At 39.3% G+C, this 12,369-nt stretch overlaps 1 protein-coding gene across 3 annotated transcripts in view; it reads left to right on the top strand.

Moving 5' to 3' along the window:
• LOC122058175 (endoribonuclease Dicer homolog 4-like) overlaps positions 1 to 12,369 on the top strand; it is a 54,831-nt gene that overhangs the window by 17,287 nt on the left and 25,175 nt on the right. For all 3 annotated transcript variants that reach the window (XM_042620712.1, XM_042620713.1, XM_042620714.1), the window contains 5 exons: positions 1,948 to 2,088; positions 2,187 to 2,259; positions 7,587 to 7,651; positions 8,277 to 8,420; positions 8,515 to 8,643. In XM_042620712.1, coding sequence (XP_042476646.1) covers positions 1,948 to 2,088; positions 2,187 to 2,259; positions 7,587 to 7,651; positions 8,277 to 8,420; positions 8,515 to 8,643 — 552 coding nt within the window. The remainder of the gene's footprint in view (positions 1 to 1,947; positions 2,089 to 2,186; positions 2,260 to 7,586; positions 7,652 to 8,276; positions 8,421 to 8,514; positions 8,644 to 12,369) is intronic.

Here is a 12,369-nt window from a genome sequence, read left to right as displayed (position 1 = left end):
GGTATCGTATCGTATCGGAGATACGCTAAAGATACGCACATAAATGGATAGGAAACACTTTTTTATACTATTTTGCATAAAAAATTTGTTAAAAAAAGCTATTGATGACATATATTATGCATAAACAGTGACTAAACACTAAATTGAGGGTATGGTACTAAGAATTCAAGGTTTGTAGTTGTCCCATAAATGTAAAATCCTTATTCTTAACCTTGATTTCCACTTTAGTTAGAGAGAAATATAACTGGCAGCAACTTTGGAACAAAAACCCCTCAAAAAATCATGTTTTTTTCTACAAAATGACCCATTTTTGCCATTATATGACCGTAGCGCACTGTATCGGTACGTATCGTACCGTATCGGTATATATTGGTCGATACATACCGATACATACCAAAACGTACATTTCACCTCGATTTTATATCTTCCATAGAGTATCGGTGTGTATCGATGCGTATCATATCGTATCGGTGTGTATCGGTGGTGTATCGGTATGTATTATAGGATACATATCAATACAAAAGGATTTTAAAAATTTCATGAATCGTATCAGTGTGTATCATATCGGTAAGGGCCGATACATATACATATTAGCCTATATGGTACGATACGTACCGATACTTAAAACCATGCTTGCCGCTATTGCATCACCACTGAGATCTCCGATGGTCTTTGACGTCATCTCTGGCAGTCTGTACCATCTTAATCTTCATCACTGTTGGTATTTTTACTCCTTCCACCGTCTTTTTGCCTTGGTTACAGCCCCCAACCCCTGCTTCTGTAGGTTGAAGGTTATGTGACTATCAAGAGATTGAAGACAGTCACACAACCTCCTTTTAAAGCCTACTCCTGATACCCATAGAAGGGTTGAAGTATCCAGCCGGACTACCATTAATAAGAACATAAAACATAGGGGGGGAGATGCAGGTGGATCCAATATATGAAGGCAGGGGGAAAGGACATCTGACTAAGGGCTCTAAAAATGAAGTCCCAATGAATGGAATCAAAGGCTTTATGGATATTAATCTCGAGGAGTGCAGCAACAAAGTGGGATTTTCTATCAAATCCTCTAACCACCTCATGGCAAAGGATGATATTATCAGAAATGCTTCTGCCAGCAATGAAAGCAGATTGGTTGGGGCTGACTATAGAGTCCACAACTGATTGAATTTGATTGGCAAGGATTTTGACGATGAATTTGTAGAGGAGGCTGCAAAGGGAGATGGGGTGGAAGTCAGCCATGGAGGAGGCTTCCTCATGCTTGGGAATGAGAGCGAGGAAAGTGTGGTTAAGACCTTTGATCTGAGAGGGATTAAGTGTGGTTAACACCATTGATATCAGAGAAAGTGTGGTTTGCACCTCGAATTTATTACTGAGGATTTTTTTTTTATTATTATTTTAAATTTGGTGATGCTTTGGGTCTTATGTTGTTACAAGAAATTCTTTACTTTGAATTTATTGACATTTAAAAGTCTTGCAGGTTAGTTATGTTTTGAAAGGATATGAAACTTGCCGATATTTTCGATACAATTATTGCTATGATTGTAACTGATGCTGAATCCAAGTTGAAACTTTGGTCACTGCAATGACTGTAAAAGGTTGAGGATTGATTGCAATTCATATACTGTGTATGAGGGGGAAACCCTATTTGAGTACAATATACTGAATTTTTTCTTATTAAGAATTCTGCAAAACTATATACCCTTCGTTTCACTTGATCCAACTCTTTGAAAGAGAGTAGCTTGCCTTAAAAAGCAATAAGGAAGCTTTCTGATGGAGTAAAAGGTAGTTATGCATGAAGCTAATTTGAATTCTAATACTCATTAATAAAGTAAATGGATGGAAATATAATGAAAAGTCCCATTACTGAAAATTCATCTCTTTTCGTTGGTTTACTTATCTACTTTGTCTTCTTTGTGCTTATTGTGTGTGACATGGACTGTGCAGGTTCTTGTTATGACCCCTCAAATACTGCTACGTAGTTTACATCATTGCTTCATCAGAATGGAGCAAATTGCACTTTTGATATTTGATGAGTGTCATCATGCACAGGCACAAAGCAGTCATCCTTACGCACAAATCATGAAGGTACATCTGCTTCACAACATACTTGTTATATCCACTCATCCAGAATTCCTACTCTCATAACTGACTCCTTGTAATAATTTGTGTTAACGATTTTGTAGGAGTTCTATGAAACTGGTGCATTGAAACAGCCCCGCATATTTGGCATGACAGCGTCTCCTGTCATGGGCAAAGGTACTACATCATTCTCTTTTCTGTTCGAAATCAGAGTTTGTTTCAGTTTATATTTTTGTTTTTAATAGATGCCCACAAATGTATTAAAAAATGGTAAAGGACAAGTCCACTAAAAATCACTTGACAACGTAATATACAACAACAACAGAAAGAATGGCAATACCCAACCAAAGCCCCAACAAAGGCTAGTCACTGCCTCTACTTAGTATTTTATTCATTCTAAAGGGCCCCTCTTGCCTTGGCACAAAAGTGTCTGGTTTAAAGGTCATATTCTACGTCATAGCTCCACAGCTTGGCATGCTCTATTCAACTGCCTCCCCACCCAGTCTTTTATTATCTACCGGCATATTCATGTCCCCCCTCCTGTTGTCTATGCTGGAATGGCTACGAAGATATTTACCATCTCTTTTTCTCTTGTCCCTTTGCCTCTTCTGTTTAGAAGAAGGTCATTAGTTCTTGCTGCCCTTCTTGTAGAAGAATCCTTCTTTTGTCTAGAGAATGTATATAGATTGATATGACTTTTGGTGGGCCTATCATCTGATTCTATTAGAAAGCTAGCTTTTGGTGCCACGATCAACCATATTTGGATGGAGCGTAATCTGCGTAGATGGATTTCCAACTCCGGTTATTTGACAAGATTTGGAAAGCCATCTACTTTTATGTTAACTCCAAGCTCGGTTGCCTTCGTTAGCGCCCGATTTCAGACTCCCCAAGGAACAAGCTTATTGTTGTCTCCTTGGGCCTCCCCTCCTCCATCATCTCCCCCCCCCCCCCCCAATTGATGTTTCCCCTTCTTTAGTTGGGCTCTAAGCCCCTTGTTGCTGCCTTCTTGGAGGCATTGGCGCCCTTGCAGCTCCCCCCCCCTCCTTTTCCCTTGTATATTCCTTCTTCTTTGGTAATGAATTTATCAAAAAAAAAAAGGCTAGGCCGTGGGTAAGGAGTAAGGAACCAAAAACATCTGCTGTCTATTAAGAGCCATTTGGTCAACTCAACTGCTAAGAGATGGCAAAGAAAATCCCACGGTTTCAAAAATCAGAAGCCGATTGGTTGAATTGGCTGATTCCAACCCAAATCTGTTTGCTACTGTTTAACCTAAAAGCGCGAACTGTTCGGGAAGGGCAGCATCAATGTATACTCAACATTCCCCCACACGTGTAGGCCATGATCCCATGGTCTTTGCTCGTGGAGCTCGCGAGCAATCGGATGCTTTGATACCAAAGCATCAAAACACTTACTTTGAGGGAGGAGAAATGTCGGGAATACTCTTCCTATGCACTTCCTAGGAGCTGAACACTTGACTTCCTTGCTTGGATACCATGTTCACTACCATTTCACCTAAAAACTCTAATTTTTAGGGAATGCAGCGTCAATATATACATTAACAGAATTGGCCATAACTGACACCAATTTTGTACGTTCCGGAATGGCCGATTCTAGTGTTTTTTGGACTGATTCTGATCTGATCTGATCTGATATAAAATCCTTGGCAAAGCCTCCATAAAAAGAAAAGTTCCCGCTACTGCATTAGGCTATGGCCTTTCTTATGAGATATATTTCTCCATGAACCACTAGCCAAAACTTGAGCTGGCCCATGAGCAGCTTGAAATCACCTTTAACATTAGTCTCCACTCTCCAACCATCGATTTGCATCTGCAATGTCCATATCGTTAATCAACTCTTTATCAGTCGTCAATGAATTGGTGGTGCCAATGGGGCCCAAAAATTCCAAAAAAAAAATCACCCTCATGATCTTAACTAGGAACCTTATTTATTTATTTTTTTTTATGGGGGAGGGGGGAGGGGAAGTTATTGGATACCTATTGTATTTGATTCTACCTTTGAAATGTACTTCCTGTCGATCCATCTCCTTTGCAACTTGCATAGTGTTACATCTTTTGGATTCAGAGGTTATGGATTGATGTTAACTTGATTTTTGACAAGCATGATATGTTCTTACATCCATATAACCCTTAATGATTTTCCTTTTACTTGTTTGGCCAATATGAAAATTGCATTTGAAAAACTTAAATGCATTGAATAAAATTGCATTTTATCAGCCAATCCTTCCTTTACCTTATTCCTAAGAAGGAAGGTGCATCTTCTATATCTGAGTTCAGGCCCATCTACATCTGCTACTCGATCTAAAAATTTATTGCCAAGGTCCTTGTTAACAGTATTAAGCTTGTTCTGGACTCTCTTGTTAGCGCCAACCAATCAGCCTTCATTATTGGCAGAAATATTTTTGACAATATTCTCCTTTGCAACGAGTTGGTTTGCTGTTTTGATAGAAAATGGCACTCTCTTAAAGCTTTGATGAAAATTGACTTCGATAGGAAAGGCACTCTCTTGTAGATTTGATGAGGATTGACTTACACAAAGCATTTGATTCTCTGGGATGGAATTGCATTGTTAGTGTTCTTAACAAAATGGGATTCCCTCCTGTGTTTGTTAATTGGGTTTACCATTCCATCTCAACCCCTCAATTCTTAGTGCTTGTGAATGGCAGCCCAACTGGATTTTTCTCCTCAATGGTTGGTATTAGACAAGGTGTCCATTGTCTCCTCTTATCTTTACTCTTGCCTTATAAGTGCTCTCCCAAGATATTTAATGCAAAACTGACTGCCCAAGTGTAAGGAGCCATGGTTCAACATTTTGACCATTTCGACCATATCGAGGGAAACCGAGATGAAATGCATTGGTACTTATAAAAGTCCCCAATTTTGATCCATTTCAACAAATTTTGACCATTTCAACCATTTTGATGGGTTTAACCATTTTGGTCTAACCAGCCCCTTATAAAAAGGGCATGCTTCGTGGGAACAAGCCCATTTTGTAAAATTGACTTCTCTCCCCTTTATTTTGACTGTAAGAGGTGGGAAACAAAGGAAATCAACCAAGAAATTGAAATTTCTCCATCGATCTTTCATTCTACACTTGAATCTTACACAACTAGAGTACATCTACTTAAGGAAAGGTTCTTGGAGATAAAGGTAAAACCCATTTTCCCTAAATATCATTTTTTATGTATAGTATACTTGTAAATATAGTAGAATGATTTCATTTTTATCATTTTTTTTGCATCCTCTACATTATGTTTTGTTTATTTTAATCATGTGTATATATATATATAGTAGTACAACTTCAGTCAATGACACTAGCAAACTTGAGTCAACAACACAAGTATCACTTTAGGTGTTCTTTTTTTTTTTTCATGAAACTAACTCTTTGAATAGGTTAGAAATGTCAAAAATAGGATGTACACCGAAAATCAGACAAAAAAATCCAGTTTGGGGGCGGAAACCTCATTGTAGGCAAATTTCCCTGCTTTCCTTGAAATTCTGGTGTTGACCAGGGTCGAAACGTGGGGGTCGAAACCCGATATGTTGAACCTTGTAAGAATCTTATGTTGCACCTACCATTTGCTAATGATCTAATGATCTTCTCCAAAGCTAATCTTCGTTTGATCGAGATTATTATGGATTACCTTAGCCACTTTGAAGGCTTGTCCGGCCTCAAATTCAACCGCTGTAAGTCTCTTATTTTTGGTATGCGGTCTCTTTAAGAAAAGATTGCTCCCCCTTGGTCATCTTCCGGTCAAATATCTGGGGTTACCTCCTATCCTTGCTAAGTTGACTACCCATCGCTGTACTACCATCCTTGACCTTATGTGTTAGAGACCTCAACTTTGGAAAGGTAAGCTACTCTCCTATGTCAGTTGTTTGAAACTGATTAGATTTATGCTCCAATCATCATATATTTATTGGTCAAGTATCTTTGGGTTTCCTCAATCTATCATCGAGGACTTGGAATCTCTTATGTGTTCCTTTCTATCGAAAAGCTCTGAGCCTTACAGATTTCTTCACCCCATTAGCTGGACCTCTGTCTGCCATCCTAGAAGTGATGGAGATCTTGGCTTGAGAAGAATCAAGGAGGTTAACTTGGTTGGTATTCTCGAATTGATGTGGAAGATAGCGGCTAAGAAGAAAGTTATCTAAGTTTACTAGATGTATTCGGGGGGTTCTTTTGCATGACTCTATCTGGACTACGTCTCATGCCTCTTGGGTGTGGAGAAATATCATTAGCCATATATTAACTCCAAAATTGATGATGGAGCCTCTACTAGTCTTCTGGTTGGACCATTGGCATCCTCCTCCCCTAGTCGGCTCCAGAGAGACTCACAGAGTTGGCCTCCATAGTTTCTCTATTGTTTAAGATATCATGTCTCAGGATGGATGGTTGGATTCAGGCCTCTCCCCGCAGTTCTTGGATATTTGGAATGATTTGTCTCCTTTTCCAAGCAATATCTCTGCCTCTCGAGGTTTGGTCTCTTGTATTCCCTCCTCCTCTGGTGTCTTCACTTCCATATCTGCATGAGAACTTGTCAAATCTTGGGTCCCTCCCCTGCTTGGTGCAAATTTGTTTGGTTCAAGGGGCATATCCCTTGTTATAGTTTCAATGTTTGGAGTACCTTCTCTAACTACCTCCCAACGCAGTCTTTTCTCCTCCATGGCTCCATCATAAGATCCAGGTCTCCCTATCTTGTTGTCTCTATCAGAATGCAAGTGGAAGACATTGAGCACCTCTTCTTTGAGTGCCCCTTCTCTTCATCTATTTAGCCTGGTATCCTCACCAAATGCTATCCCAAAAGAAGAAGAATCCTCCCCTTTTCTAGAGAGTGGCTTTGGGTTAACATGTTCTTAGCCGGCTCTTCAGTGTGTGATTTGATCGGGAAGCTTGCCTCTGGAGCAGTCATCTTTCATATTTGGATGGAGCGTAACCTTAGGAGATGGACCTCCAACTCCTGATCCTTTTTCATTAGATTTGGGATTCCATCTCCTTTGAAGTTTTGACCGAAGCTTCTAGGTTCTCCTCTAGATGTAACTACCCCCCAAGGAACATGCATATTGTTGTCTCTTGGTACCCTTCTCCTTATTTGATTTCCCCTTCCTCTTGAGGAGTTTGGTTTTCCCTTGTATATTTTTGTGTATGTTCTTCTCGCCCCTTTTAGGGCTCCCCTTGGTTTCTTTCTCTTACTAATGAATTTTCATTGACCCAATTTTTATTTTTTTAATGTTGTACACGTACTTTTTTTTATTTTTTTTCTTAGTAACAGCAGAAGACAAGATAGACCATTATGATTTCTGATTGAGCATCAGGTGGAATAACAACTTTTTGTTTGGGAGTACGATATTTCCTGAAAATGGAGTAATGTTGTTATTTAGTCTATGATCTAGGGTGTTGGAAAACATTGTGCACTTTTATCCTTTGCATAGATTTTTTTTATTTTTGGGGCTATCTGACCTCATTTGGTTGAATTGATCTTTCAGGTGCATCTAATCAAGTGGAACTACCAATATGTATCAACAGTCTTGAGAAAATACTTGACGCAAAGGTGTGGTCTGATGACTATATTTGGGGAAAGCTTTCAATCTACTTGCCCGTTTATGTGCTGCTGTAGTCCTTAAGATTACTATGATGACCTAGATCAGGACCTCTTCTGGTCTCACCTCATACAGACCTTTGCATATGCAAAACAGTGTGGCTGAGACTTATTTTAATTTGGGGTTCCACAAAAGGTTTCTCAATATTAAAATTTGGTCCATTTGATGATTCCAACTTCCTAACCATCTGTTACTTTTCAGTTAAATAGGAACATTTGAAAAGGAAATAAAAATGAAAAAAGTTGTGTCCACCACTTCTTTTCATACTGGAATGACAAGGGAGAATAATAGAGGACCATTACCAAGTTTGAATTTGATTTTTAGTGTTTTCAAGTTTCCATGGTCCCAATCCCTGCTTCCAACACCAAATCACATTAGAGGTTTTTATCTCCCTCATGTAGACAACTGGTTGTAGTTATTCCTTCGTAGCCAGAAATCATAAAGTGGAAGGATCTGCGAGTTTTCACATATGTAAATAAGTGGTGACCTTTGGCCATATTGCTTGTGACTTGTACAATTCAACATTGATATAAATCGATTAGCGTGGCTGTTCTTTAACTCCTTCAACTTTCACAGGTTTATTCTGTTAAGGACAAGGAAGAATTGGAAACTTTTGTGGCATCTCCAAAAGTAAAATTTTATTACTATGGTCCTATAGAGAATGCTTCTTTGAGCTATGATGCATCCTGTGTTCAAAAACTTGAAGAGATAAAAGGCCAGGTACGTTGTTATTAGATATTTTGTTTATTGCATTGTATTTTCTTTTTCCTCGATGATATTTTACATATTGCTATTTCCATTGTGTTAAAAGCAGTTTATGTCAATGCTGCGCACGGAAGTTGATGATCGTAGCCGCCTACGCAACAATCAAAAGTCACTTTTGAAGCTGCATAGCAATCTTATTTTTTGCTTGGAAAATCTTGGTCTTTGGGGAACAAAGCAAGTGAGTCTGTAGTTTTTCTAATTAATGATGATCATGTTATAGTGTCTTCATTTTGACCATTTGTTTCTTTTGAATTCAAAGGCACTCTTCATGTTTAGAGCTTTTTTTTTTTTCCCTTTGTTATTCCCCCCTGTTGTTGTTGGTGTTCAGAAGGCATATTGACCATCTAATTCTGGATGTCCTTTTGAGGTCTGTTGGACTAATTTGTGCATGCTGTTCTTTTATTGTGGTTTATACATTGTTATTTTGTCATAATGTATGTAATAAGGGTACTTTAGGAACTGTCTTATGTTAAGTTGTCCTTATATGAATTTTCTTTTATTTCTTTTTCACCTCCCTTAGGGAGGAATATGTAAGTTGAATCTAATATAGGTGAGATGAGCAAAGGACTCACTAACGTTTTGCTCTAATTTTCCATTCTTCTCTCATCTTTTCTCCTTCTTCTTCCTCCCTCTCTTCTAACTTGGTATCAGAGCTTGTACAAGGGTTTGAGAGTCGATCAAGCATCCCAGTTTTATTCTTTAAGTCTCTCTTGGAACCTTAGAAGCAAAAGGGTCCATTAGAGGCTGTAATATATAAGAAAAGTATACAAGAAGACCTAATGGAGTTCTAGAATCCACTTGAAGATATTTGGAGGCAGCTTGAAGGACCACAAAGTCCATTTGAAGTCCAAACTGAGAAGAGGACTTCTTCCCAGGATTACCACCAGCCAGAATTTCTATTCCCTGTTTTCTTTCTCCTCTGACATTGTTTGGGGATGTAACCTTGCTGGAAAGAGTCGCCCAAGGGTCTTGTATGATCCCTCCAAACCTCATTTGCTGAGTAGTTGTGATGAAGGAGCACAAGTCCATCTACCGCTTGATGCCAGGTATCGGTTTTTCCCTGTTTTGGCTGCTTTTGGCCTAAAATAGCTGGTAGTGAAGTTGCTGGTTTCATTTTTTGGATGTGTTCTATCTTATGATGCTTATATGTGAGTTTTGGATGAAGCTCCACAATTGGAAGTTAGTTTTACTTGATGTTCTATCAAGATTTCATACGTTTTTAGCCTGCTGGAAATTTTTTTTGGGTCCTAAGAGAATATTTGGGACTTGGGTATCCCCCTTGGTTTGGATCTCCATTGGTGTTGTTTGAGGAGTATCCTTACATTGTGTCTGATCTCACGGAACCTACAAAAGCTACATCGAGTGGGTCGAGTAGTACTAACCCCAGTTCGATTGTCTTTGACAATCCTAACACTCAGATTTCTTTTGTGAAGTTGGATAATACCAACTACTTGGATTGATCACATTTTGTGAAGTTGTCTTTGTGGAGTAGGGGGAAGCTAGGGTATATTACTGGGGCTATCAAGGCTCCCGCTGTTGTAAACCCAGGGTACCAGATATGGGAAACTGCAAACTCTACGTTATGACTTAACTACTCTTATCCATGAATTCTGAGATAGGTAGGAGATTTATAAGGAAGGAAACTGCTAAGGATATTTGGGATAGTGTCTCTAAGACCTATGATAGGGTATGTGACTCTGTGAAGGTCTACCAGCTTCTTCAGCATGCCCTCTCCATGAAACAGTGGATTAAGTCCATTTATGACTACTATAATGCTGTTATAGGATTCTGGGAGGAGTATGATCATTACGGAGATCTTCAGTTGACCAATCCTGATGATAAAGCCAAGGTTTATAGATCTTTTGAAAAAGAGTGTTCTGATTCTTCTAGGTGGGTTGAATTCAGATTATGAGTAGATCTGGGTACAAATTTTGGCCCGTCACCTCTTCCAAGTTCCATCCCTTAATAAGATATGTAGCTACCTCCTGAGCGAGGAGACCAGGAGAGGTGCCATGGATTCTACACCTTCACTTGAGCACTCTGCTCTTTCTTCCACTACCCACAGAGATTAGCGTGGAGGTGGTCACGGTCAATGGCCTTCCCGTGCAGATGACAGAGATAGATGATAGTAAGATCATTGTGGGAAATTTGGATACACTCGAGAGAGGTGTTGGGTCCTTTATGGCCGTCCTAGTATACGTGGTGGATCTATTAGCACACGTGGTGGCCACAGATAGGCTACAACCCATGCCATTATGACATAGACTAATACTAGAGACTCCTCACATCCGGATACTAGCTCCTTCTCTAGGGTTGATATTGCAGTGCTTCACTGGTCCGCTATGCATGTTACCACCTCTATACCTTCCATAGCTCCGTCGCGGGTTATAAACTCTGGTGCCACTGACCACATGACTAGTACGTCCTATTACTATGACTCCTACTCCATTTGTTTTGACAAGGATAAGATCTAGGTCACTGACGGTACCTTCTCCTCTATTTCTAGTAAAGGCAGTATCCCCATTACCTCTACCATTTCTCTTGATTCCATTCTTCATATTCCTAACCTTACCTTTAATCTATTGTCTGTGAGCACTTTAACTAAAAGTCTAAAACTTTGAATTGTTGTATTTCCTTCTTATTGCCTCTTTCAGGATTTGGTGACGAAGAGGATTATTGGCGGTGGATGTGAGGAGGGCAGCTTGTACCATCTTGAGCTACAATTACCTTTTTTTACTATTCCATAGTACTATGCATGTGGCCATACTGATGTTAATTCTATAGACTCTGTAATGCTTTGGCATTAGCATTTGGGACATCCCTCTTTTGTTGTTATGAGGAAATAATTACTTCACTTGTTTACTTCTTTTCCTTTTTCTCATGTATTTCACTGTGAACCACTTTTGCTAAACATTGTCGTTCATCTTATCCTTATCATGGTAATAGATCTGTTGTTCATTTTCACATTGTGCATACTGCTGTTTGGGGACCTTGTCCTACTACCTCCATGTTTGGCCAGTGTTATTTTGTTTCTTTTGTTGATGATTTTTCTCATTGTACTTGGACCATTCTTATGAAGCATAAGAGTGATGTTTATGATGCCTTCAAAAACTTCTGTAAATGGTCCATCCCAGTTTGAAACCAGGATCAAAATAGTCCGATCTGATAAAGGGGGGAGGTACATGTATGGTGGTTTACAAGACTTTTTTACTGACAATGGTATTATCCATCAGCTTGCTTGTGTTGATACACCCCAACAGAATGGGGTAGCTGAGAGGAAAAATCTCCATTTGTTAGAAGTCGGTAGAAGTCTTTTATTTGGTATGCATGTTCCTAAAACCTTTTGGTCTGAAGTTGTTCTTGTTGCGGCTTTTCTCATAAATCGCATGTCTATAAAAATTCTTGGGTCTCAAAACCCAATTGCACTATCTTTTGCTTTCACTCTTCCTCCTAGGGTGTTTGGCTGTGTTTGTTATGTATATGTTAATAAATCCTCCCGCACCAAACTTGTTCCCAAGGCTCTTAAATGCCTCTTCCTTGGGTATTCTTCCACCACCAAAGGATATAAGTGTTACCACCCTTCATCTCGCAAGCGATTTCTTTCCAAATATGTCACATTCCTTGAGTCTGTGCCTTACTTTGCACCTCATCAGCATCCTGTTCAGGGGAGAATGGACATGAAAGTGAAAAGGTTGTTGATGCCATTCCGTTTCTTACCCCATTGCCTCTTACTCCTTTTTCTTTTGATAGTGGTAAACATAAAAGGTGGATGATGTTGATATTGTGGATGAACTTTGTATGATAAAAGACACTTAATATTGTGTACACATTGACAAAGAAGACCTGCCAAGAGTCCTCTTTGGATCCACATCTTGAGCTTCCCCTTCCTCAGTCAGGTAACATC

The sequence above is a fragment of the Macadamia integrifolia genome, chromosome 12 (genome assembly GCF_013358625.1).
Source record: "Macadamia integrifolia cultivar HAES 741 chromosome 12, SCU_Mint_v3, whole genome shotgun sequence".
Classification (NCBI taxonomy): Eukaryota; Viridiplantae; Streptophyta; class Magnoliopsida; order Proteales; family Proteaceae; genus Macadamia; species Macadamia integrifolia.
This window is presented reverse-complemented; position numbering and strand designations above follow the sequence as displayed.